Raw genomic sequence first — 26,677 nt, 5'->3', positions numbered from 1 at the left:
TCCTTGACTGGTTGCAAACATCTCTCTGGGTACACTCTCTTGATTTTATCTAACAGACTTCCTTCCAAGAATAGCTGCATTGGATAGAAGGGGATGAGCATTCAGTCGTCAAGAGCCACGTGAGAAAGAGAAAGAGAAACCACCCTGCAGATATATTAAACTAAAATTCTACTTAAGGAATTATAGAAGCTACCTGGAAGGCACTTGATCATGAAAAAGCAGTGTATAGATTGCTGGTGTTGAATTAAAGCATTTTGAGACAAAAGCGTCAATTTCATCTTGAGGAAAAGTGTTATTTAGGTGTGGATTAAGTGCTGCATTATTTGATTCCCATGAAATAACTTATTATTGGCTCTTTGTATTCTTTGAGGAAATACTAAGCAATCAAGGTATATAGGGTATAGTTGATTGTTGCAGTTAATTTTGTATGGGATGTTATTTTGTATTGTTTTACATTGCCTGGAGCCATACAGTGAGGCATATTCACCAGCAGTGGATTTTCAAAGTGACAAACAAAGCCAAACAAAGTCTGTTGACCCTCCTCCAATGAATTCTGTTCAGATTTGACAACTTTTTGTGAGAGTGAAGGCTGTCACACAATCAGTAGAGGCTCTCTGTGAGTTTTAGCAAGGTTAGAGGTAAATAGCCCAAAGCCAATCTAACCCATTACCATAACAAGGGACACTTCTCCCCAGGAAGAGGGAGGCTTAAGACCATAACAACAGGCCACCAAGAAAGTCAAAGATTAAACCCAAATTTACTATAAAGTGGGCTTGTATTTTATACTGGGCAGTCCTTGGAATTCTTAACAGCTTCTATTACTCTTGCAATAGCCTTAGTTATCAGAGAGCTGCATCCTTGACTCTTTGTCTACACAATTTCCCATTCTGCTATCAGCAGTCAGAAAATCCAACAAATTGGTCAGTTCACTGGTTTAATCTGTCACCATTCTTTACTCAAAGATGCCATTTAAAATTTGAAAAGTATGACATAGGTGTTCTGCTCAATAGGTCAACAAATCGTGACCTTTTATCAGTCATATAAAGGTAAATGTTGACCTGTGGAGCAACTTCTCTGTTCTTTAAGACTAACAACTTTTGCTCCTCTGGTTTTTCTTGTTTGTAAACCATATAGTTCAACACAACATATTTGCCCCCTCTGCCTTATTCTGAACCTTATGCCTATAGGAGTAATAGTCATCTACTTGAATTCCTATATACTTTGCATTATCATGACTTTTGAGTTTGATTGTTTTACAGTGTAGAAAGAAATATCCTTCTGGGTTCTGCTCCAAGTGGGGAAAAAGACATTGGAAACACGGAGACTGCTTGGAAAGATGGTTTAATGGTGGACAGGATCACATGGCTTGAGTTCCTGAACAGAAAAGGGGCTGAGAGTCAGCAAGTCCCCGGGTTTTATGCTCTCTCTGGCTTTGAACTTCCTAGGGCCCCGAAAGTGTATCCTGATGGTTGTCAGACTCCCAGGGGGTGGGGGTCTTAGCTAGCCTTGCTGGCTGATGTAATCTTCCCAGGTGCCATGTGGTGAGTTTCTGTCCTAGGTGGGTCCCATTGTCTTGCAGATGAGGTCCATTGACAAAGATTGAGTTTCTGCCTCTGGCCCATTAACAAAAGGGTGGGGGCAGGAAGGTGGGAGCTGCTTTGTCTTTAAAACATGCTTCTCCATTTCTCATCCAGGGAAACATAATATTCTGCCTTTTTAATATTTCCCAAAATATTTCATTCTTCTAGGAAAGGGGTGGGTGCTAACTTCCTACAACAGAAAGCAAAAATATGGGAAATATTCTGTTGTAGAAGAAAGTGAGAAATGAAATCCCACTTTGCAGACCAGATTTATACTTACAAAAAGGCAGTCCTCATTTAACAACCACAGTTGGGACTGGCAACTCCATTAATAAGTGACACAGTCATTAAGTGAAACATTGTGTAAGCACACCCAACTTACATCAGTTCTGCTGCTAGCATTTAAGTGAATTACATGTCATTAAGGGCAACATCACATGACCACAACTTGTGACCTTCTGCCATCTTTACCATTGACTTTGCTTGTTGGAAACCAGCTGTGAAGCTTGTTGCAAATGGTGATCACATGGACATGGGACACTGCAACCATTGTTAATAGTGTGTTGATTGCCAGACACCTAAATTGCAATCACATGGCCATGGAAATGTTGCAACCATTGTAAGTGCTCAGGCTGGTTGTAAAACTTTTTTTTTAGTGCTGTTGTAAGTTCAAACAGTTGCTAAACAGGGCAGTAGTTATCTGAGGACTACCACTAGGATTGAATAGACAACTTCCATGCAGAGTCAATGACAGCATTTTATTCTTGGACTGTTTCCAGGGCCCCACTAGTTATTCTTGTCTCTGATACGTAGACATCAAAAGAAGGGGATAAGTGATGTGCAGCCATGATGGAAACCCCACCCCTTATATGTTTTGAGTGATATTGCAATTCAAGTAACAAAAAAACAGAGCTTGCATCATGACATCACAATGTATGTTTTATAATTTTGGCATTACCATGATTTGGAATGGATTTCTTTCTTGAACGTACATTAATTGTCAACCAGCACAGATAAAATATAGCTGGAGGGCATTGAAGTCTGATATACCTGGAGGAAACAAGGTAGGGAAAAAACTGAATTAGGCACAGTAGAAAATATAATATTAGCTAAATTAAACAGCCCCTTGTCCATCTTCATACCAGGCATGGCAATAAAATCATTGATTCTCCAAAAGCTCAGCTTTGCATCTGGTAACAGGAGAAGCTTCATAGACTTGCCACAGATAGGTAAGTTGCTTTATTCCAGACAAGAAGGAAGTCATATATATGCAGAAGATCTGCTTATTACGTGTGTGAGAGAGACACAGAACACACCCCAGGAATTAAATTCTAGGTCTTTCCCTCCCATTCTTTCCAATCAACAGACTTTTTAATGTATTTTTTTCCTGTCCTTGAGAACCAGAAATATCTATTCCATTCTAACCTTATAATTCTGTCTCTGCCCTGAGAATTGTTGCTTCCTATCTCATACTTCAGCCCTTCTCCCATGATAGCCAGGATCTTCTAACAGAAGAATGGACACTTCAGTGGACACAACCCCAAATCTCCTACACTATATAAATGCGTATAAATTAGCCATCATTTTAACCAGTGGATACTTCATACTTCTGGACACATGGATGATGTCTTTTGCCTGAAACTATGATCTGCTACGTCTGCAATATAGCAGGAAGACGCAGCTTGGGCCAAGATTTGTTTCCATTGACTTGCATGGCCTAGAGATGCCTTTATGCAAATAAATCTGCAATGGAAAGAAGTACTAATCAGAGGCACTGTGCCAAGTTATATTTGCATGCAATAACCTTAGCAAAAATTTAAGTATTGTTCTTGTGCAAAAATTAGATGTGATTAGTCTTTCCAGAGGGACATATGGATGGTGCATATATATCTGTCAGCCTCCACAAACAGCCAAACAAACTTGCATAAAGTACAGCTGCTTTAATTGGATGGGGAGGAACAGGCTCAGGCTCAACCCATCCAAGACCGAGTGGCTGTGGTTTCCGACGTCCCGATATAGTCAGCTAATGCCATCGCTGACTATTGGGGGCGAATCATTGGCCCCCACGGATAGGGCTCGCAACTTGGGTGTCCTCCTGGATTCACGGCTGTCGTTAGAAGAGCATGTGACGGCCGTGTCCGGGAGGATTTTTCATCAGGTTCGCCTGATCCGCCAGTTGCGTCCCTATCCAGATCGGGACTCCCTACACACAGTCACTCATGCCCTCGTTACTTCTCGTCTGGATTACTGCAACGCTCTCTACATGGGGCTCCCCTTAAGGTGCACTCAGAGGCTCCAACTGGCGCAGAGTGCGGCCGCGCGGGTGGTGATGGGAGCGACATGGAGCTCCCATGTGACACCTCTCCTGCGCGAGCTGCACTGGCTCCCGGTGGTCTTCCGAGTGCGCTTCAAGGTTCTGGTTATCACCTTCAAAGCGCTCCATGGCTTAGGACCTGGTTATTTACGGGACCGCCTGCTACCATCAATAGCCTCCCACCGGCCAGTACGCTCCCATAGAGAGGGGCTCCTCCGGGTGCCGTCGGCCAAACAATGTCGGCTGTCGGCCCCTAGGGGGAGAGCCTTCTCTGTGGGGGCACCTACGATTTGGAACGAGCTCCCCCCGGAGATACGTAGGATCCCGGATCTGCGCACCTTCCGCCGCGCGCTTAAGACTTTTCTATTTTATCAAGCTGGCCTGGCCTAAATCTTCCCCCTTTTTAAATGTGGAAATTTTAAATTTTTTAAATTTTAAATTCGTCTTTTTATAGGGGTATGGGTAAGGCATTTTAAATTGGGGAGCCATTTTAGATTTAATTCTGTTTTAAACGTATTTTAATTGTTTATATTGTATGTTTTTAACTTTGGCTGTTCACCGCCCCGAGTCCTTCGGGAGAGGGGGCAGTATAAAAATCTAATAAATAAATAAATAAATAAATAAATAAATAAATAAATAAATAAATAAATAAATAAATAAATAAATAATTATTTGAAGAGAAAGCTTCATTTCTGTGACAAAATACCTCTTTCAAATGCCTTGCACAACCAATATCTTGACTAATAATAATTTGAGGATAAAGCAAATAGTGGTGAGATGAAGCCCATGGCTGCCAAAATTATATGGCCAAGGTTATAGAATATGAGCTGTGAAAAATCTGTTAAAAGAATATCCTCTATCTCCAGTCTGTACTGTGACTGAATGGAACTGTGAAAAGATTTCAGGATATATATTATAAAAACACACACCTAATCATGGTGGGAGATTAAAACCAGTCCTTTGTAAATTGTCATTACTGAGAAGGACCTTTGTCCCATCTGTATCATGGAAACTCTGAAGTAAAGTAGGGTAATGGAAGGAAGCCCATCTTGTGTCTTCAAGAGACAGCTTGGGAAGTATCTGGGAACTGCAGCTAAGGCTGGGAAAACAATAAATAAATAAGATTGGGTGAATCTTATTTATGATTCATAAGATTTATGAATCAGGTCCTAAGTGACCCACTTTCTGAAGCCTTCATTATTTGATTGATTTTTTTTTAATCATAGTTCTCCAAGGGCTCAGAAGAGGATTGCATGCATTTCCTTGAATCGTTTTGCCTATGAAATGTCCAGGCATTTTCCCCAACCAGGTTGGGTAATTCTGGGTATTGACATCCACACATCTTAAAATTGCCAAGGATGAGAAGAAAGGCTGACTTAGATCACATAGCTTTTTTTTTTTTTTTGAGGGGGAGGGAAAGGTATAGTGTTGCAAAAGAGATAGTTGCACCAAACCACCTAGTTTGTTTGTTTGCTCGGGACTTTGAGGGAAGAAGATTTGCCCCCTTTATATTTGTTGTTTTTTACGCAGGGAGCCTTTTGGTTGCTCATCCCACCGGCTTTTCCTGACCTAGCTGGCGCTCGGTTCCGAGAAGGAGAAATCCTGATGCCGCAGCCTCAAGTTACAGGGAAAGGAGGTGGCCCTATGCAAATGAAGGAGGCTGTGGGAAAAACAAAAGCACCTGACAGACCTGGGAAGTTAAATGTAAAGCTTGAGAGGATGAAATTCCCGCCCAGGATACAAACCTACCTGTCCTGGCTACTCTTTCACTGCTCCGGGACACCTGAACGATGTAACCCTGAGAAAGAGAAGCTGCGGCTTTGCGTGGGAAACGGTGCCTCTTAGGTCGCCTTGATCCTCGGGTGTCACCGTCACCTGAAAGTTACTGGGCTGGGTTCTTTTGGTTTGGTTTGGTTATTTTAAGAAAAATAAAGTGCTCTCCAACTGCAACATTTTGTGCTTCAAATCGTACCCCGTTTTCCAAAGAGGGAGCCGAAGGGGGCCCCGCCCGGCTCCTCCAGCAATGCCGCCCCAGGAGCTCTTGGATTACTCGCCTACCTTACGAAGAAGCGGCTGTCCCAGCCGAGGCAGCGGCTCGGAGCTGGGCATTAAGTGTGTCCTCATCGGGGATGGAGCCGTGGGCAAAACCAGCCTGATTGTCAGCTACACAACCAACGGATACCCAGACCACTACCAGCCGACTGCACTAGACACCTTCTCAGGTAGGCAGAGCAGAAATCCCAGCCTGTCAAGGCAGGGTAGAGGGCGCTTGCTGGAGGAGGAGAAGGGAGGAGGGGGGGTGTCTTTTGAGTTTAGCCCTGTGTGTTTTTGAAAAGGTAACAACAGTTAATATAATGGGATGAAACACTCACTATTGATTTCAGTGTTGTTACGAAGTCTGCTGTGTAGGATTGCCAAAGCTACTGCTTTGTTTCCCGGGCATAGGCACTGTAGAGACAAAACGAACAGCAATTTAGCAGGTGACTTTTTTTCCCCCTTCAAGAGACAAAGTTAAATGAAAAATGACTTCTATAGTCCCCTTTTACATGGGATCCTTGCACAAAGAAAAGGGAAGAAAGGCAGATCTATTTGTAACCTGGATGTCTTTGGGAGGAAAGTTTTTGATCCTTTGTTATTGATTAAGTGTTCAGTTGGAGCAGGAGGAAAGATAGAGAACTGACGTGAACCAATTTTCTTATTCTTTGTGGAAAAACCAAATGTCCAATCAAGTGGGAAGCAACTGTATTCTTGTTTCATTGATGGTACAGTTTTATGTCTGCTCTGAAGTCAATCTTGTTGAGATAAATGTGACATTCCTAGGTAAATGTGTATAGATGGGCATTCTACCTTCTTGAAATTTAGTGGGGTTATGTACTTTACAGAGTTCCATCTATAATTCCAATAATATTGGTATTTCATAAGCTTGAGAAGTTCTCAAAAAAGGAAACTATTATAAACACATCTTGAACTCAAAAAGAGGTTACAAAGCAAAATGTTTTACTGTAGCCTTTCACCTGAAACAAGGGTGGTAATTCTCCCACTCAGCTAGCAGTGCAAGATATCTAGTCTGCTTGACTTGTTTGAGGTGACTTTAATTGCTCTAGTAAAGCTGAGAGAGCATTACTTTTAAATTGTTTTTCCAGCTAAAATATAAGAAAGAGCAGATAATTGCATGCCATCTGAAAGTGTGTCAGTAATTCGTTTATCAAGATGAAACTCCAACAGCACTTGGGGGTTGATTATCCCAAGTATCACCTACCTACACTACAGATCAAGTAGCCTAAGACTAAACTGGAAATGCAGGAAGGATGACTGTAGATTATCCCTCCACCCCAAGAAAGATACACATTCAATTGACTGGCTAAACTTAGCAATTGGTAAACCATGCTCCAGCACTGCAATTCTGTGCATGCCTCCTTAAAAGTAAATCCCATTAAGATCAATGGGATTTCCTCCGTAGAAAGTTTGTATAAGATGATAGTCTGAACAAACTTTTGTAGCAGTTGTAGAATAAGGTGGTGCTAGATTTTTGTGTGCTGGAGTAGATAATCCATCTGATTCATTCTTTTATTATTTTCAGTTTACCTAGTGTCTCCGACTGATTGATTACATGTCATCAAGACAGTGTCACTTTACTGACCACATAGCAATTCTTCTCCAGAACGATTTAATGATTATTATAACCATCTATAACCTATATCTCTATTTCTACATCTTAGTACAAATACTGTGGATTTTTTAAAAAATGGCTTTTGAGGATAAAGATTTCTCAATTGATTTTACTTTGTTTTTAATTTTGAAAATTATGTCGAATCTATTATGCTAGTACTGAATCCACATTTAACAATAAATAAAATGTAACATTTAAAAACAATAGAATATCTGCTTGCATTAGAAGAACCATTTCCCACGGTGCCAAAGTTCTCATTTTGCAGACAGACAGAAACTTAATTTTGGTCATTGGCCAATAAAAGATACAATCAATAAAATGAACAAAACAAAAGTATCGCCTAACAACAAGAACAAGTAGTAACTACTAGTGGGTGGAGCTTATACATAATGCAACAACATTTTAATGACTTTTAGAGGAATAAAGTGGTTTTGATTTTTTTAACAAATAATGTAGATAAAAGCTATCAGAGTGCCCTGGAAATTTAAATAAAAGAAGGATAATCAGCTGGTGGTGAACATACTGTGGAAGTGGCAATATAGAAGAACGCGAACTGTGTTTTCTATGGGATCCATATCAGAGGGGCAGTATTGGGTTTCATTTAGCCTTTTCCTCCATGTCCCTTCCAGGAGAGCTGTGGAGAGAACATTAGATCTATCTAAAGATAAGACTCTTCTAAAGTTGGGAACTGTGATAAACATGAGGCTGATTTAGACACTAAGATTCGGTGATTGCAATTATATTATGACAGAAAGCAGTGATTTGTGTTTGACCTTCTGCATCTAAGAACCTTTGCCCTAGTATTGATCTAGCTAGCTTGATCTGACTCTAAGATTAAGATGGCATCTCTGGAGAAACCATAGAGGATCAGTTTCTTTTGAATTGCTATTTCTCCAGGAAATAGTTGTCTGCCAATATTATTCGATTGGTCAGTTTGCTAGGGTTGTCTATCACATGAGGATGACTGGCTGTCAACAATCTCTTAATGCTCCTTGAAGCCTATTAGTCAAAACATCTCATCATCTGAAGAGTTTCTGTCGTCTGAACATAACCTTGTAAGGAGGGAAATAGGAAGTGCAGTTAGAACCAGTTGAGACAGTTTCTGTTCTTGATATGTTTGATGAATTGCTGTTGCACTTTCTCTAACCTGGTGTCTTCTAGATGGGTTTGCTCATCTTTCAGAGTTCCCAGCTAGCACAGTCATTAGAGAAGTGTTAAAAATATTTAATCCTCAGAAGTAAGAAACATGGAGTGGTTCGTTGTACAGTACAGAATATAGCTACAAAGGTAGTTACATGAAAAGTAGCATATTGGAATTTTGGAATTGTTTTTTTTTTAATTTTAAGTAACTCTCACTTAACAACCAAAGAAGAATTCAAAATATACACCGGCCCTCACATTTCAGAGAAAGATATAAGGCAGCCATCTCCAACCTGATGCCTTCCTGATGCATTGAACTTCAAGGACATCATCATACTGCCCCCCATGCTGGCTGGGAAGGCATGAGATGGGAGAAGAGTGAAGTAGATGTTTGTTCTCAACAGTTTGAATAGCTGCAAGATGTTGTGCCTTTACTGCAATGACTGATTAATGCAATTATTCCAATTTGAGTGTGAGCTCCTTCTCAACCTGGTTCACTGCATCCACATGGTCTTTTAAGGATTAGAAAGGAATTACATGTATGTTCTCAAATAATTTTGAGACTGCTTTCCAACAAATAATTTCCAGATGATCATATAAAAGAATTTATCTGGATGTTTTCAAAAAGGCTGTCTCTTTTATCTTTTGAAAATTAGTGGTAATATGAAGTGGCAATATGAAGATTCAAATTCTGATTGACCTATCTGAAGCAGTGGGTAGGAATGTCTACAGCATATGGTTTTAGATTCATACAGCAAAAGGAACCATTGTACTAAAATGGCAGTGCCATATAACCTCAACTTGAATTTCATTTTGAACATGAGCTCACTAGATGGCATCTATCTTCCCATGAGCAACATAGGATCCCACAACCAACATGAATCATCTTGCAGCATTTGTTGTAAAGAATATTTATACAATGTATTCACAGAATCATATAATGAAAGAGTTGGAAGAGATGTTGTGATCACGTTATCCAACATCCTGCTTAGTGTAAAAATCCATATTACATCTGAACTCTGTGAAATGCCAGAACTCCTTTTACAGCACCAAGAGCCTCCAACTTGATCTTTTGACATTTGGAGGAAGGCGGGTGAGAAGTACAAGTAATCCTCAATTTACAACCACAATTGAACCCAACTTTTCTGTTATTAAGCGAGACATTTGTTAAGTGAATTTTGCTCCATTTTGCAACCTTTCTTGCCTCAATTGTTAAGTGAATCACTGCAACTGGTAAGTTAGTCACCCGGTTGTTAAGTGAATCTGGCTTCCTCATTGACTTTGCTTGTCAGAAGGTCGCAAAAGATGATCACATGACCTTGGGACACTGCAACGGTCATAAGTATGAAGCAATTGACAAGCATCTGAATTTTGATCAGATGGTTCTGGGGATGCTGCAAAGGTTGTAATTGTAAAAAATGGTCATAAGTCACTTTTTTCAGTGCTGTTGTAACTTTGAATGGTCATTAAGTGAACTGTTGTAAGTCAAGGACTCCCTGTAAAATGTTCCAGAAAGTTAAAATAGACTCAGTTTGCGTTCTAGCCCCACCCATTTTGGAGTGTCTTGCTTAACTCCAGTTTGTTAAGTGATAATAGTGACTTGGAACAGACTAAAATATATGCCTGAATTAGTACACAATATATGAACACCATTACTGCCTCCCATAGGACAATGAGCTGCATAGTCTAGTCAGGCTTAAGTCAGCTTGCTCCAACCTGATGACTGGAATACTCAAAGCTATAGTCTCAATATATGTGGAGAGGACCAGGCTAGTTGGGACAGGCTGAATTTGCTGCTATATCCGCTGTTCTAATTTTGAACGTGTAATAATTAACTTATTGCTTGATTTGGCCTGTACTATCAAGCAAACTATGTGCAATCCAAAGGACAGTCTGTGGTTCAGTAAATTCTGGCTTGAATTTTATATTACGGTATAACCTTTAAGTTTATATTACAGGAGTCATTCATTCCACTGGTACATACTTAATATACAGTGTATTTAGCTTATTACATGTTGTACATGCTTTTAAAATCTGATACGATAGAAGGAATACATTATAAGAAGCCCCTTTTTTTAGCTCAGATTTTCTCCTTTTTTAAACAACGCTACAAAAGTAATATCGGATAATTCTTTTTAAACATGTAACCTAGTAGAATGGGAATTTGAGCCTCCCAAGTTCAACTCCCAGCAACCCCAGTGAGAAGGCCAATAATGAGAGCTTCTGGAAGGTGTATTCCAACAATATCTGGAACCTGAAGGCTAGATGTTCCCCCTGCCCGCTTCGATTAAGGCCAGGTATTGAATGCAAAAAACGCCGTCCTGTCTGTGCCTTTTCTTCTGTTTCCAGGACAATAGATCTCTAACCTTTGGGGAACAGGTGGGGACTAATCCAAATGAGGAACTAGTATAGGTTGCAACCTTCCTTATTTGCAACTTGCTTTGCATGATGCGATTTCCCCAAAACAATTTCTAAAGATGCTTGTTTGTTTTCAACACTTTTCCAAGGACTCCAAACATCAGGATACAATGTGGTTTAATCTTTCTCTCTTTTCATCTTCCTACAGCAGCAACACTGAAAGGCAGAGCTCTCTAAGGGCTGCCCAGTAAGCTTTCATAGATTTGATCCTTGAATGCTACTCTAGCCCAATCAGTGGGCTTCAGCAAACTGGAATGCTTCAAACAGAATCCAAACAGCTGTTCTCCGTAGTTTTCCTTTCCATTTTAGTTCAACAAAATGAGGGGATGTTAATTGTTTCCCAATTTATAAATAGGTGGCTATCTAAGTCTTGCATCCAAATTTCAGCAGCTATGATTGAAAGACTAAACTGCTTTAGAATAATCCCAGGCAGGGTTTCCCACCCAATCAAATTGCACTAAACTTAGATTTAGAATAACTTTTGTCACTTTGAATGTACGCTAATTGGCATATATTAAAATGAAATTTTGTTGCATATAGCTCTCAAAGGATCTCTACTCCAACATTCACTAGATAAACATGACAAAATAAATAAATAAATAAATAAATAAATAAATAAATAAATAAATAAATAAATAAATATGCATATACCCACATATATGACACGGAGAAACAACGGTCTAGTTCGGATGTATACATGTACATCAGTAGTGGGTTCCACTTACTTTCGCTACCAGTTCGGAACTGTGAGCGCCTGCAGCGCTTCTGTACATGCGCAGAACCTTCTGCACATGCGCAGAGTGTCTGTGATGACATCCGGGTGGGTGGGCAGAGCCACCCACTGACGCCATTAGCGGTTCACCCGAACTGGGTGAACTGGTAGAAACCCACCACTGATGTACACGGCGAGAAAAGCGAATCTTGCGAGATTACCAGATGGATGGCATAGGGAACAAAGCTGTTACAGTCCTGCTAGAAATACTTCGAAACCTCCTCCCAAAGGGGAGCAACAGAAACAGACTGTGAAGTGGATGTGTGGGGTCTTTAACAAGACTTCGAGCTCTAAGCACATAGCACTTATAAGCAGTACCCTGAATGACAGGAAGTGAACTTCCTATAATCTTCTCAGCTGTCCTTACCACTCTCTGTATGGACTTTCTCTCTGAGGCACTGCAGCCTGCACTGCAAACTTCTTGTGTGTTGGTGAGGTTGAGCTTCTGTGGTGGAAATACCACATTTTCCTAGCCTTGAAATTTAGTATTGGCATCATTTACCATATAGCACATTATCCAGTGGTAGGCTGCTGCCAGTTCAGACCGGTTCGGGTAAACCAGTAGTTCTGACCAGGGCCCTGGCACTATCACGTCCTATATAATCGCCGGGTTTTCGATGTCGCGTGCATGCACGGAAGGCACACTTACATTTCCGAACCGGTTGTTACAACCGGCAGCAGCCCACCCCTGACATTATCTAATGTGTAGTTAATATATGACTACATCCCTGGGGTAAAATAGGGTTAACATGTGCTGGTAAGCTTTTTTCTTCAAACACACACAAGGGATGGAATTCTGCTTCACTGTGGCTAGTCCATGTATCACACTAAACAGCTGGGTTCCCATAATCTAACATTCAACTAACCATATTAGAACTGATTATGCTGGGTGAACCAAGCTTACATGAGAGTTAAAGGCAATCGGTGCACAGTTCCAGGCCTGAACTGCAAGTGCCCAATGCAGATTGGTAAAACAAAAGCAAATATAAATGAATGAATGAATGAAATAAAAACCAAGTAGCCTTGTGGAACTGGTTTAAATGAGTACAGAGGAAACTGTTCAGGGTTTCTCAAAAGCATGAGATAATCCATCATGAATCATGTGCAAGAATAACAGAATCCTTCAACCTGCTCCTCTCCAGATAGTTGAAGTACAATTCTTATCATTTGTAATCAGTGTACTAGCTGGAAATGTCAAATTGTTGTCCTGTGCAGGCAGAGGTCATTAGATTGGGCTGATAGGGAAGTGTTTCAGATAATATTGAAAAGTAATATTTTCCCATGCATGCATGCTGAGATCAGAACTACTGATATGTCACATTGCAAGACAGTTCTGCTCTTGGGGTCAGTAAATATTGATGGTCACCCACCAAACTTTCCTGCTTAACCTGTTTCTTTATTACACTGAAACTTTCCTGCATCACTTACAGGGGAGGCCAAAGCACAATTAAAACAAGATCTACAAATTTGCGTGAGACAGGTGGAGATAAACTTCCTCATATCAGTTTACCATGCTTATTTGGTGCATCCCTAGAAAAAGGCACACTTGGGTACCCTAGGACATTGCTTCATCAGGTCAATGTCTCAGTCCAGTTTTATTGCTATCATGGGATGGTGTAGCAGATGCATCCAAGAGGTTGATAGCTCTTCCAGTGAAGCTTATTTGTAAAATTTATTTGCCACCTATCATGCCGCGGGGCTACTCTAGGCATCTTACAATAATAAAAAGGAAGAAGGTGAAAGGAGTATAAACGGAACAGAAGCAAAATAATAGAGCCATAAAATAAACATGAAAAAGGGCCCAATGAGAATACATCACTATGATAATCAAGTTTGAGAATAGCTGGTATTTGAGGTGCTGTCTGTCATGGTCATCCAATCTAGTAGCTATTGACAGCTCGATCCTTTATGAATTTTTCTTGTTATCTTTTAAAATACTTGAAACTGGTATAATCACTACATCTGATGGAGAATTATGTAATTTAATTGTGCCTTGTCTGCTAACAATTATTTTTTTATTAATCTTGATGGCAACTTGAAAGCTTTGCAAGGGCATCTTTCGGAAACTTCACACGTGAATCTCTTTATGCTCAAAGTCTGATTTAAGTGGATTGTACCATGTTTTAATAGTGTGTAAAAGAAAAATAACTTCCCTCGGACCTGAACTTTCTTTTCAAACTGGATAACAGTAATTAAAAAATAGTATACAAAAAGGTAAATGTTAAATATAATATGTATTAATATTTTAAAAAGTAAAAGTTAATGCTAAAAGAGATGCATCTTTATAGATTTTCTAATTACATAGAGAGTGGAAGCAAAAAGTATATTCCAGGGGGTATCAAACTCATGTCATCACAGTGATATCACATGACGTATCACAACTTTTCCTCCTTCGCTAAACTGGGCGTGTGGGCGTGGCCAGCGCATGATGCATCCAGCCTGCAGGCTGCGAGTTTGACAGCCCTGGTATATTCTTGGTCTGGAGGAAAAGATGCTCACTTTGACCCAAATAAATGAGCCTCTCAAGAGCTACAAAATTTTCAGAAGGGTCAACAAATCTTAAAGGCTGGATACCTTCATCATAGATAAAGTTCTATGCCTTCTAGAGGTTGAAAGTGTAATACCAACAGCTTAAATAGTATCTGATAAATAATAGGCATTTTAAAATATAGATATGATGTGATTCTTGTTTCTTATACCAGCTATTTGCTGCAACTTATAGGATGTTTCCAAAGGTAATGCCACAAAGAGTACATTGTGGTAGACAAGAGTCTTTTTTGAGGTGCAATGATCAGACCTATGGAGAGTAAAGTCATACCAAATGGCATTTTTACAGTGTTATATACATTACCAGTATAGTGGCATATACGTCACACAAAATATGGCATCAGATTTTTCCACACTAATGCTCTGGGCATAGCAACCATTTTATATTTACAATATGGGTTTGGCAAGTATTGAAATGAGAAATGAGACAAGCGGGAAATGCCCACTATCTTGAAGATCAAGTAAAATTCTCAGCAACTCTTTGACCAGGAACAGGTTAGTCTTCTTTCTTTACAGCTAAGCTTTGGCAACAGTCATAGTTGTGTCGTGGCCTTAACAAAGGTAGAGCTTCTTTCACTTCTGCTATTCGATGGTTGAGTAGACATTGTGTTACCTCAGTCTATCATTCAGTGGAGATTAGACTATATGTACTCATAGATCAGTGCAGTAATAATTAAATGTTCATATTTTGCAAGATATTGTAATAAAAGCATGGGGAATCCAAGGCTGGCTACCCTGAAATCTAAAAAAATCAGTAAGGATTTTATCTTGTTTTCCACATCTGTGATCAGAAAAATGTACTATGCCGGCCAAAGACACGTCACAGGTAGCCCTTGACTGACAACCATAATTGAGCCCAAAATTTGTTAAGGAAGATAGTTGTTAGGTGAGTCATGCCCCATTTTGCAACCTTTTTTGCCACGGTTATTAAGCACATCACTACAGTTAAGTGAATTGTGCCATCATTAAGAGAATATGGCTTCCCCCATATGACCCCCTTTGCGTGTCAGAAGCTCCCTAAGAAGGTTGCAAATGACAATCCCAGAACCCCAAGATGCTGCAACCATCGTAAATATAAATATACATTGGCAAGCACCCAAAGTTGATCACCTGACTGTGGGGATGCCTCAAAAGTCATAACTGTGAAAACTTTTTTCACACTTACAAAAAGTGTAAGTCACTTTTTTCATTGCTGCTGTAACTTTGACCGGTCAGTAAACGAATGCTCTAAATCGAGGAGTACCAGTGTGTAAAATAAATTCAAGCTAGTTCTCTTTCTACGTCTATTATGTTTAACCATCTTATTCCATCCTAACTTGCTTTTTATATGTCCTGAAGAAGGTTGCTTCATTTTCAGAGCTATGTTTGGCTCTACTCCATTTTCAAAAAACCATATTGCATATTGCATTTACCACCATGGTTAAAGTAAAGCAAGATGCTTTTTATTTGACTTGTTAGATACAGCAGAAAAAGAGGGAAGGGGGCCAACATACCAAGGACTTTCATCAGTGTTTTCATGTATTGCAAAGTTTTTACCATTGTGAAAACATTATCAGGTTAATACAGGTAGTCCTTGATTTACAACAGTTCATTTAGTGACTGTGATTTAGTGATTTATGACCATTTTTCACACATATGACTTTTGTAGCAGCCCCATGATCATGTGATCAAAATTCAGATGCTTAGCAACTGGTTCATACTTATGACTGTTGCTGTGTCCCAAGGTCATGTGATCACCTTTTGTGACCTTCTGAGAAGCTAAATCACTGGGGAAGCCAGATTCGCTAAATCACTGGGGAAGCCAGATTCACTTAACAACCGTGTTACTAACTTATCCACTGCAGTCATTCACTTAACAACGTTTGCAAGAAAGGTTGTAAAACCTGGGCAAAACTCACTTAACAAATGTTTCACTTAACAACAGAAATTTTAGGCTCAATTGTGGTCATAAGTCAAGGACTATGTGTACACTTTTTTGCTCCACTTCCAAAATATGGGAATGTGAATTTTCATGTATATGTACATGGCATAGTTAGGAAGCATTTGCTTGCTTTGCTTTATTTTTCTGCCTTTTAATTTACAAATTGAAGGACCTTATTCCCCAGGAGGCTGTCTGGACATTAAAATAATTGCAGAGAAATCTGATGGCTGTCTTTTAATTGTTGACTGTCTAACACCTGTCTGCCCTGCTCTCTCTATATATTCTCACAGAGTAATTTTATTACATAGAATCAGTCTAGCACACTCTATATAGGGGAGATTACAGCTTCCCTCAGTTTTTCAGTTTTGGGCTTAGAACATTGATATAGGTAACAATTCAACCCATATAAGAATATGCATATTGGGGAATGTTGTTGTCTGAGATGAAAACTAATATTATTGCACCCAGAAATGTACACATTTTTCCTGTTTTTAACATATAGTCTTTGGATATTCCTTAATTTTATGACATTTTCAAGATTTCTTTCTTTTTACTGCAATGCCAAAATGCCACTGATTCCCTTTGTACAAAATTATAAACAATACAATATTTGTATTATTACTCATGTTTTCTAATAGAAAAAATACCGTATATTATTTTGTACTAGAAAAAAGGGATTCCTCCTCCAGTTGGTGTATTCGTTACTACTTCTATTGTGTTGTGGAGGTGCCTTATTGTGTTATCACAATATTTTTCAAACTTGACAACTTTAAGGTGTGTGAATTTCAACTCCCAATAATCCCCAGCCAGCATGCCAGGCATTTGTGCTGGCTAGAGAATTCTGAGAGTTGAAATCCACACATCTTAAAGTTGCAGAATTTGGAAAATACTGAACTGGGATTTGTGCTGAACTCATTTCCTGAAATGCTTGAAAAACTAAACTGTGTGTTTTGAAAAGGATATTGAGGTCTCCAGCAGATGGTTTCAAGGATAGCTTGATATTGTCTTCTTGACAGCAATATGGAAGTGGTTTGCTCTTGCCTTATATTTTTTTACTTCCCACTTTAGTCTTTAGCCCAGACATTTCCTGGTGGTGTTTGTGTATGAATGTGTGTGCATATACATACACACTCATATGACATCATCTTATTATATTATTTATTTAATCCAATTTTGGAACCGCCCATTTCCCTCACAGAGGAACTGTGGGTGGTATGCAAATAAAATATTAAAACATAAAATGTTAAATAAAATTTAAAAAGAGGCAAGGGTGATTGAAATCCAATGTTAAAAATTAATTAAAAGGCAGAGGGAAGGCTTTTGGGGGTGCTAACCAGCCCCACTACTGTGTACTCCTCTATGCATCCCAAGCAAGGCCACAGGGCCATTTTTTCACCCGTTTGTTTACATTTCAATATATTTTATAGTTCTAAAGCTTCGCATTGGGGCCATCTCTCACTTTGGGACTGGTTTTCTTGTTTGTGTTTTGTTTCTTCCACCAACTCTCTCTCCATCCAATCTTTGGGCAAGAACTGAGCAAACAGATGAGAGAGTCTGCCTGTAAAAATTCACGGTAGAAACTTAAAAAGCAAGAATTTTGGGAATAGTTCATGGGGCATTCAAAATAGAGGGGAGTAAAGAGGCTGGTTGATATGGCCACACTCAATACCCAATTACCCACATTATGGCTTAGCACAATGTGCAAACCGCTCACACTCTATTCAGAAGACGGCTCTGATCCCCACACCTTCCTGTTCCTGATCGGCTCCAGCAAGCCTCCAAATATCTAGACAAGAAATTGTGCCTCAAACACAATCTATAATTTGGATTCATTTTTTCCATATCTGAATGGTTGTGCCATGAATACCTAAGTGCTACCCTTAGCACATTCATTTGCCCCCCTCCAAAACAGAGAGAGAGAGAGAGAGAGAGACAGAGACAGAGACAGAGAGAGACAGAGAGAGACTGCAAAAGTTGCTCCATCACTGGAGGTTTTTAAGAAGAGATTAGTGACATCAGTCAGCATTTGTCTGAAATGGTATAGGGGAGGGGTCTCCAACTTTGGCAACTTTAAGACTTGTGGACTTCAACTCCCAGAATTCCTCACCCAGCAAAGATGGCTGAGGAATTCTAAGAGATGAAGTCCACAAGTTTTAAAGTTGCCAAGGCTGGAGACTCCTGGTATAGGGATTGGACTAGAAGACCCCCCCCCCAAGGTCTCTTCCAACTCTGTTATTCTATAAATTCTGTAAGACCACCCAAGGCAGGAACCCAACTCCAGAAAAGTCCTCCATGTGCTGTGGAAACTAGTGACTGTATTCCCAGGTGGCAAAAGTACAACTGACAGGGTGTACTAAGGATTTTGAGGTGACTCAGACAGAGGCTTTACCTGATTGTACCGAAAGACCCTGAGGCAACAAGAGTTATTTCATTCAGAACAGGGCTGCAAACGCTACAGCCTTCATTTCCCTAATGACAAGATGCCTGAGAAAAGATTAGCAGAGTTCTTTTTCTCCAAAATAAAGAACTTCTCTGTACTCAAGGATACCCTGGCAATATCTCTGGTTGGTGTTAAGTGCCTTCTGTTGTCTCCTCTAAGACAGGATGTCTCCCTTCCCTCCATTACACTCTCCTGCTAATTGTGCATTTTGCCTTGATTTATTTTTATCACCTATCTCCTCTGCTTCCTGCATTTTCAGTTAGCTCTCCACAGTTTTCACAAACGGTTACAGGAGAGTGAATTGTTCTCAGTTCTTTTCTACAAATTTATTCAAAGAAGTTTGTTTGTTGGAGGCAGGGAGCTGTAGGGAGGTTTTGAAGGTTTATTTTTAATTTTCATCCTGTGCCCCCGTGCCTGTCAATTTTTTTCTCTGAATACTTGAAATTTTTGATGTGATATCCTTTGGAGCTGCAGAGATCAGAGGACCTGACATATTTAGTTTAGAGGTAATAATGAAAATTTTATTATCCTCAAGTAGCAGAAATCACCATCTAGGAGAGGACAGAGTATTTAATCTTAGCTATCCCATACAACAGGGTTGGATTAAACAGTAGGAGAAATGTGTTGATAAAAGGTGGTGGGTTCTCCCTGATTATTTCTTCAGTTATCAATCAGTGTCCATTAGATCAGGGGTGGGCAACTGTGGCCCTTTTACAACCTGTGGACTTCAACTCCCAGAATTCCCGAGATAGCCAAGCTACATTAGATAATGTGTAAACCATTCGCACTCTGAATTTTGTGAATTGAATTGGATCAGCTGTATTTTAAAGCCAGACCAATCTCATTATTAAGTCAGGATATCAATATTTATATTTTTCCTTGTATTAGGTTAACAAGGAACTATGGAAATATTTGAAAAATTAGGAGGTAAAGTTTATTTTTAAATGGTTTTTTATACTTGGCATTTAGCAGACTACATTTTTAAATGTGTATTTTTTAGACTAACGGCTTGCAAAACTATTTGGGTATATTGTTTGGTTACTTATGTGAGTTAATAGTTCAGCTGTGTTTATGAAAGAAATGGCATACAAGAAAGTTGTCTTATTTATGAGGAAAATATTCTTTCTCAGTTTGAACTACAATTCTTGAGCTGATTTGTGAGGATATACTGCACAACAGACAAATAGCCAGGCCTGTCTGGGCCTCCTCACCACTGTATAGAGTATAAAGCTTCACCTTCTACGAAGGAAAATTTGGACAAATAAATTGTCTTTCAAACAAATACTGCCTGCCACCATTGATATTCATGTTCAGCAACCTTTGATAGCCCTTCAAGGAATTTGTGCATTTACTATGAACATAATATGAAACCTTGTGCTCCAATCCTCTCCTTATGCCTTTAAAGCCATTTAGAAATCAAGGGGGAAAAAAGGAGAGAAGAGGATGAAGCAGAGGGGGAGGAAAGAAAGAAAGAAAGAGAAAGAAAGAGAGAGAGAGAGAGAAAGAAAGAGAAAGAAAGAAAGAAAGACAAAAGAAAGACGTAATTGCCAGTTATACATGTCTCTGTTTTGCTTTTCCTAGTCAACTTGCCCTCCAGGTTTTATCAGTTCAGATCCAATTGCTTTGGCCCACAAATGCAAGGATAGATATATGCTGCTTTGAAGAGTTGCTAGAAGCAATAAGAGAAAAAAGGAAGCCCATGCCAGTTTCAGCCCTAAGGGACTGTAGGCTTAATGACAGGTTGTTCTTATGGAAGGTGTTAGGAGCTGCCGGACCCCCACTGCTTCAGCAATCTTGAGAACAAGGTGTACGTTGCAATGGAGAAGCTAGAGGGAAGTGGGAATTTTTATTCTCAAATGCCCACATGGGAGTAATGTCCCGCTTTCAAATATCTTAAGTCACAGAGTTTAGGACCATTAGTGGGCTAATCCTGACCTGTTATAGCTAAGATGAACAAAACATGAAGGTAGGTAAAAGAAGAACTTCTAGGCCTGCTGGGTGGAGCAGTTTTTAAAAAACTTTGTCAGAGTTCATTGCAATTATGCAATGATGTTTGTGGCAAATACTAATAAGGTTTCGCTGTTAACAGTAAACAACTCTGGATATGCAGCATAGACATCAGCTCCCAGAACATTTCTGAGCTGGCAAAAAGCAGAAAGGATAGCTGAACATGTAGACTTCTCGCTTTTCAGTTGTTTGCTTTTTAAAAAGGTACTTTCCTGTACTGTAAATAGAGACACAAGGACATCATGTTTAACTGTGTATGCGTTTATTTGCGTTAGCTAAACATAGCGTACAGATACTAAAGAGCCATTTATCAATTAGGATGACTGCAGCTCAGACCTGGTTCTGTATTTTGATACTTAAAGCCCTCCTAACCAACCTGAGGCACTATATTAATAATAATATTAGCTAGGAAGCAGCTGCATTAATCCTTGTCTTCTGTGTTTAAATATTTGGCTAGCTTAACATGTTCCTTTGTTTGATTGCCACCTTTCTATCTGACTGGATGTTAACAACACTGCCCTATATGTAGAAGAGTAGCCAAATTTGAAATTGCCTGACTTTTCTAGTGCTTTCTCAGGGGCCATGCTGGCTGGAGTTGATAGAAACTATCATTTTAAAACATCAGATTATGAAACGGTGATCCAGAGTTTCATAATATCTCTAGAACCTACTTAGATCATAGGCGCAATGGCATCCACTCTCGGTTATTGGTTCAGCACATCAACATAGATGGGAGTGTGGAACATAGATACTTCAGGACCTGGAAAAACTGGCTCATGTTTGCTTTGAGATGGAATATATACTTTTCCTGCAATCGTTTGTTGAGATGTAGGTGGCCAGACAGAGGCAATACTTCAATGCAGGTTTAAATTATTAGTATAGAGTTGGGCGTGTTTTAGTAATAAATCTTCTACAGCATTTGCTCAATATTTTCAAATATTCTATTCCAGCATTTGGGATAATATCTGTGCAGCTTCCCACCTTCAAAGCCCCCTCTGGAGAATAGACCAAGACTGATGCTAGTGAAGCTGAATGGCATACAACAATTACTTAGTGATTTTCTCTTTCTCTTCACAGTTCAAGTCTTGGTTGATGGTGCACCCGTTCGTATCCAGTTGTGGGACACTGCAGGACAGGTGGGGCCTATAAAAGTAAAGAATATTTGCAGCTCTGGTTCAAATGCCATGCTAAGGATGATATCAGAAAACAAATTAACAATAATTCAGTAAAAAAAAAATGACATTCAGTAGCAATCTACAGCATAGTTCTGGCATACTTTACATTAAAATAATATTTCAGTATTGGAGAAGAGACACACTGTTTCCTTCTGGTGAGTTCTTATTTGAAATAACCTTTGAATTGGGAATTCCTGGCATTGCATAATATGCTAAATATGTTATGGATGCCACCTTACATTCCTGGAAGAGAACTGGGTTATAAATCTAACCAACAAATGGATATAATTTTCTTGTTTGTGTGATTTATGGCTTGCTAACTAAAATTTATATTTTTGCAGCAAAAATTCCTTTTATGAAATATGTCTGGAGGTCCATGACTTTTTAAGGGAAGCATGAGCTCTGAAATATTAATTGGGACAAGAGTTTTGGATTTGATTGTTTACATGATTGAAAAGCCATTTTAATAGGCATTAAAAGTCCCTCACTTCTTCAATGGTCTAATTAGCAAATTAACCCATTTTTGAAAACATTTATTAACTAAGCCACAGTGGCTGCATTTACACATAATACTAGCCATTAACTGGGAGACCTTAATATTTTGGGAGCAATGGGCACATCTGGGATTTTGAGAATGTTCTGAATATGCTCAGAGAATGGCTACCAGAGGGGATATTTCTGATTACAAACATCCACTTTGTAGGAGGCAAAACAGTGAAGTTATTCTCTTGCCATATTCCCTCCAGGGTATTTCCTAATATCTCAGTTTTATCTTGCTTTTTTATTGGCACATTCCAAATAGAGCGGTTTTATTTTCTAAGAATGGGCTCTGAAGTTTATGAACACCCCAGCTTAGAAACATTTTGGGAATTTTAAAAAAGGTGAATTATTGGAAAAGAACGTACATATGAGACTGAAGATCGTTGGCTTCCTGGGTATTTATTTATTTCAATGATCAAAGTCTCAAAATATAAAATCTGGAGAACAAAAGAAACATCCACAAGGACATTGATGTCCTAGCTCAGTCAGGGACTCTGGCCATAAACTGTAATGGTTGGGTTTACCCAACATGCTGAGGCAAAATTTGTTTTGTTTAGTTTTAGCTTAGTATGATGTGTGAACTGAACCATTAATTTTATACTTGGTAGCTATTAATTGACTTAATTTTCTTCTTAAAAGCACTTGGGAAAATTCAAATGATTTCTAACCTTTGGATGATTTTGCTGGTTGAAAGTTGGAAGTTTGGCTTTAGAGCTTTGTAGAAAAGACGAGATTGCAATGCCTACTAAATGTAATTAGTACAGTAAATATCTGTCACAAATTGATCTCCATGTTTCTTTTCTCTATATAGGAAGACTTTGATTGCCTCCGCTCTCTTTGTTACTCTGACACAGATGTCTTCCTGGTCTGCTTCAGTGTTGTAAATCCCACCTCCTTCCAAAACATTACAGAAAAATGGATTCCAGAAATAAGAACTCACAATCCCCAAACACCAGTGGTGCTAGTAGGGACACAAGCTGACCTGAGAGATGATGTCAAAGTATTAATCAGCCTGAATCACTACCATGTAAAACCTGTGCCGAGAACACAAGCAGAAGGCCTGGCTGAAAAAATCCGGGCTCAGACTTATGTAGAGTGCTCTGCTTTGACTCAAAAGAACCTGAAGGAGGTTTTTGACACAGCCATTGTTAGTGCAGTTGAATACAAAGCCCAACAGGAAAAGAAAATGACAGCTAAAGGAATCAAAACTCTCTCTAAGTGCCGATGGAAGAAATTCTTCTGCTTTGTCTGACACTGACTCCAGTAAGAAACATTTGTAAACCAAAGTAGTCTGGAGCTCAAGCTCTTGTTGGATTATGGCGAAACTTGCCTGGGAATGAAGAAGGAGAAGTGTAGCATCAAATGGTCCACGCTACATTCAAACATCTGGGACAGGATGGTCTGCTGATCATCTGATCTGCTGATGTACTGAGTCCAGCAGCCAAGTTAATTTATATATACATATATTTCAGGCAAGATGACCAGTTTTTACAGCTTTTGAAGGCTTAACAGCATATTAATTGAACAAATTAATTAAATCTGGGAGTAGCAACCCCAACCTGCCTACAGGGCACGAGAGCAGGAAAGGTTGAATGAAACTTGATTTAATAAATTTGAGAGTTATATCTCATTTTCAAGTCATAATAATGAATAGAGGAATGATGCAGAGAATTAATGCAGAACCAAATTTCCACTTCAACCCTCTTAAAAGTAAAAGAAAGTAAAATAACTGAGATATAATTGAGGATTAATCCATGTTTGGGGTGAATAGTGGCTATGTCACATCCTTAAAACAACACAATATTTCCCAATGAAATTATGTGGGAAAATGCCTATGGCTCAAAAAAAAAAAAACCCAGTATGATATAGTGCTATTCTAAGAATATTTGGATTCATATGTGAAAAGCATATCACAAACTGAAATATTGCAGAAAATATGTGGTTACATATGTGTGTATGTTTGAGTGTGAAATACTTTCTGAACATTTTCTACAGGAATTTAGTCTGGCCATCCACTGAAAAGATTGATGCATGATTTGCTTTGATGTAAACTTTCTGTGTGAACAAACTTTCTGATTCCTTTTTAAAGTCATCCTTAGAAAGTAAGAATTTAGCATAATCAAAGTTTAACACGTTCAAACTAAATTGAAGATTAAAAGTCCAGCAGCTCTGAGTATACATTCTTTTTCCTCCCTAAATTATGCCTTGTTCACATATTCTTAGACTTTCCATATTAGGCAAACTGATACTGTATTGTCTATTTTAATAAGGTGCCACCCAGTACCATGCCAATAATACTATTTAGGTGGAAGGAAATTAGCAATTCTTGTTATACATTTATATCAGGGATTGGGCACTAAATCACATTTCTTTGTATTTCACTGCTAATACTGAAGGCTTAATGTTCCCTCCCTGAAACCTGTAGCAGAATAATCAGGTTTGCCAAGTTAGCAATTAATATTTATGTTGTGTAACTATTACAGCTAGATGAAGTTTACATCTGAGATGGAAAGATAACCACACACAAAAAGACTGAATTAAAAGCATAATCTCAAAGGGAACATATGACACAGTATTTTACAAAATTATAAAGCAACTTCCCCAGCCTGATATTCTCTGCTCTAGGTACATTGGGATACAATGCCCATAAATCTATAGCCCAACTATAATGAATGTGTATAATGGGAGAATAGTCCAGCACATCTGAAGAGCATTAATTAAGAAAAACTGTTCCCCGGACATTGATAATGTTGACTCCAAAGTTCCAGAGAGCTCCAATTCATATTCCATTTTTGGCACATGTGCAGCACAGTCACTGAAGAGGAGAGGAGTATCTACTTTAATGGTCCAAAAAGGAAAGAGAAGATTGCCACCTTTGATGGCATTCAGGTCTGGAAATGTTTGCCATTTAAAATGATTCAAGACAAATTCTGCTTGAAAGGTTTGAGGAAAATAGAGATAAAATATGAGAGGAAAGCAGAAAATAAAAAAGGGAAGAAGCATGTGATAGAAGAGGGAGAAGTAAGTGATAGCAAGGAGAGACAGAGAGAGAGAGATTGAGAGGGAGAAGGTGAAAGGTGGAAGGCAGGCAAAGAGAGAAAAGGAAAACTATATAGGTAACATTGACAAGGTTAGTCCATCATGGATATTAGAGTTGAAATAGGCTTGTTGATCGTACATGTTCTCTACAAATTATTTCCATAACTTGGAATAACATCTGAAGTTGTTTACACATTGGATTCTTTCCTAAGTAACCTATAATGCATATAGAAGTTGAATCATATTTTAGATCCTCTCCAGGTATGAAGACAAATATCAGTCATATTTCAAATCACATCCAAACCAGATACGAATGATCAAATGTGATCATCATCTCTATATCCTTTTTTTTTTTTTTGCCACAGGTATGTACACTGGGAAGCTGAGCCATGACTACTCACCTTTGTGGTCTGCACAGAAATGTATCAATGTCCTGGAAATGTGTCATTGCGGAAACAGCCATTGAGCATTGCTCATTCCATGTTGTATACTTCAGTTCTGCTGTATAAAAAGAAAGTGTTTACAAATGAGTCTTTATGCATTTCCAATGGGCATCACAAAAGAGCCCTGGAACAGCCTTAGCTGAGGATCAAACCTCAAAAGTAGTGCCAATTTAGCAGGAATTCATAAATACTGTCTTATCCCCCCCCCCTTTATTCAAAATTCATTAGAGATATTTGGTTGTTGTTGATTCATATTGATGGTACCCAACAATATTCTTTTACAGGAAAGAAAGAATGCTTAATCCATGCTGTTATTGCCTTAGAGAATGCAGATCATTCTTTTTTCTGTGTCAAATATTTTCTATTTCAACATAATTATTTTTTGCATTGTATTATTTTCTCTGTTCTGCTATATAATGCAAATAAATAAATAAAAAACCCAAAGACGACAACTTCAAGCCACAGACTATTGTACTCAGCCATTCATTTAGATATCTGGTGGTAGAGACTGCATATTTAAAAATCACTTGATCACCATAAAATTCATTTTAAAAAAGTCATTACAACATGACACATGAATTCTCATTAAAGTTCTAAATATAAACTAAATTAAATATTACATCATTTCTGTTTATGTTGTTAGTCTCGAAATCATGTCCGACCCATCGCGA

General features: G+C 38.9%; 1 protein-coding gene and 1 long non-coding RNA gene across 2 annotated transcripts; one reads left to right on the top strand and one right to left on the bottom strand.

Annotated features, from left to right (window-relative positions):
* Positions 1–2,319: 2,319 nt before the first annotated feature.
* Positions 2,320–5,746, bottom strand: LOC148116436 (uncharacterized). The gene is made up of 2 exons (XR_015729402.1): positions 5,644–5,746; positions 2,320–2,630 (listed from the first exon to the last, which is right to left on the bottom strand). It is a non-coding gene; the product is annotated as an uncharacterized LOC148116436 (long non-coding RNA).
* RHOV (ras homolog family member V) lies at positions 5,359–26,458 on the top strand. Its single transcript, XM_034417832.3, has 3 exons — positions 5,359–6,116; positions 21,887–21,945; positions 23,336–26,458. The coding sequence occupies exons 1-3, from the start codon at positions 5,918–5,920 to the stop codon at positions 23,774–23,776; spliced, it is 699 nt and encodes a 232-aa protein (XP_034273723.1). The 5' UTR covers positions 5,359–5,917; the 3' UTR covers positions 23,777–26,458.
* Positions 26,459–26,677: the final 219 nt, after the last annotated feature.

The sequence above is a fragment of the Pantherophis guttatus genome, chromosome 1 (assembly GCF_059756535.1).
Source record: "Pantherophis guttatus breed Tessera chromosome 1, ASM5975653v1, whole genome shotgun sequence".
Taxonomy (NCBI): domain Eukaryota; kingdom Metazoa; phylum Chordata; class Lepidosauria; order Squamata; family Colubridae; genus Pantherophis; species Pantherophis guttatus.
This window is presented reverse-complemented; position numbering and strand designations above follow the sequence as displayed.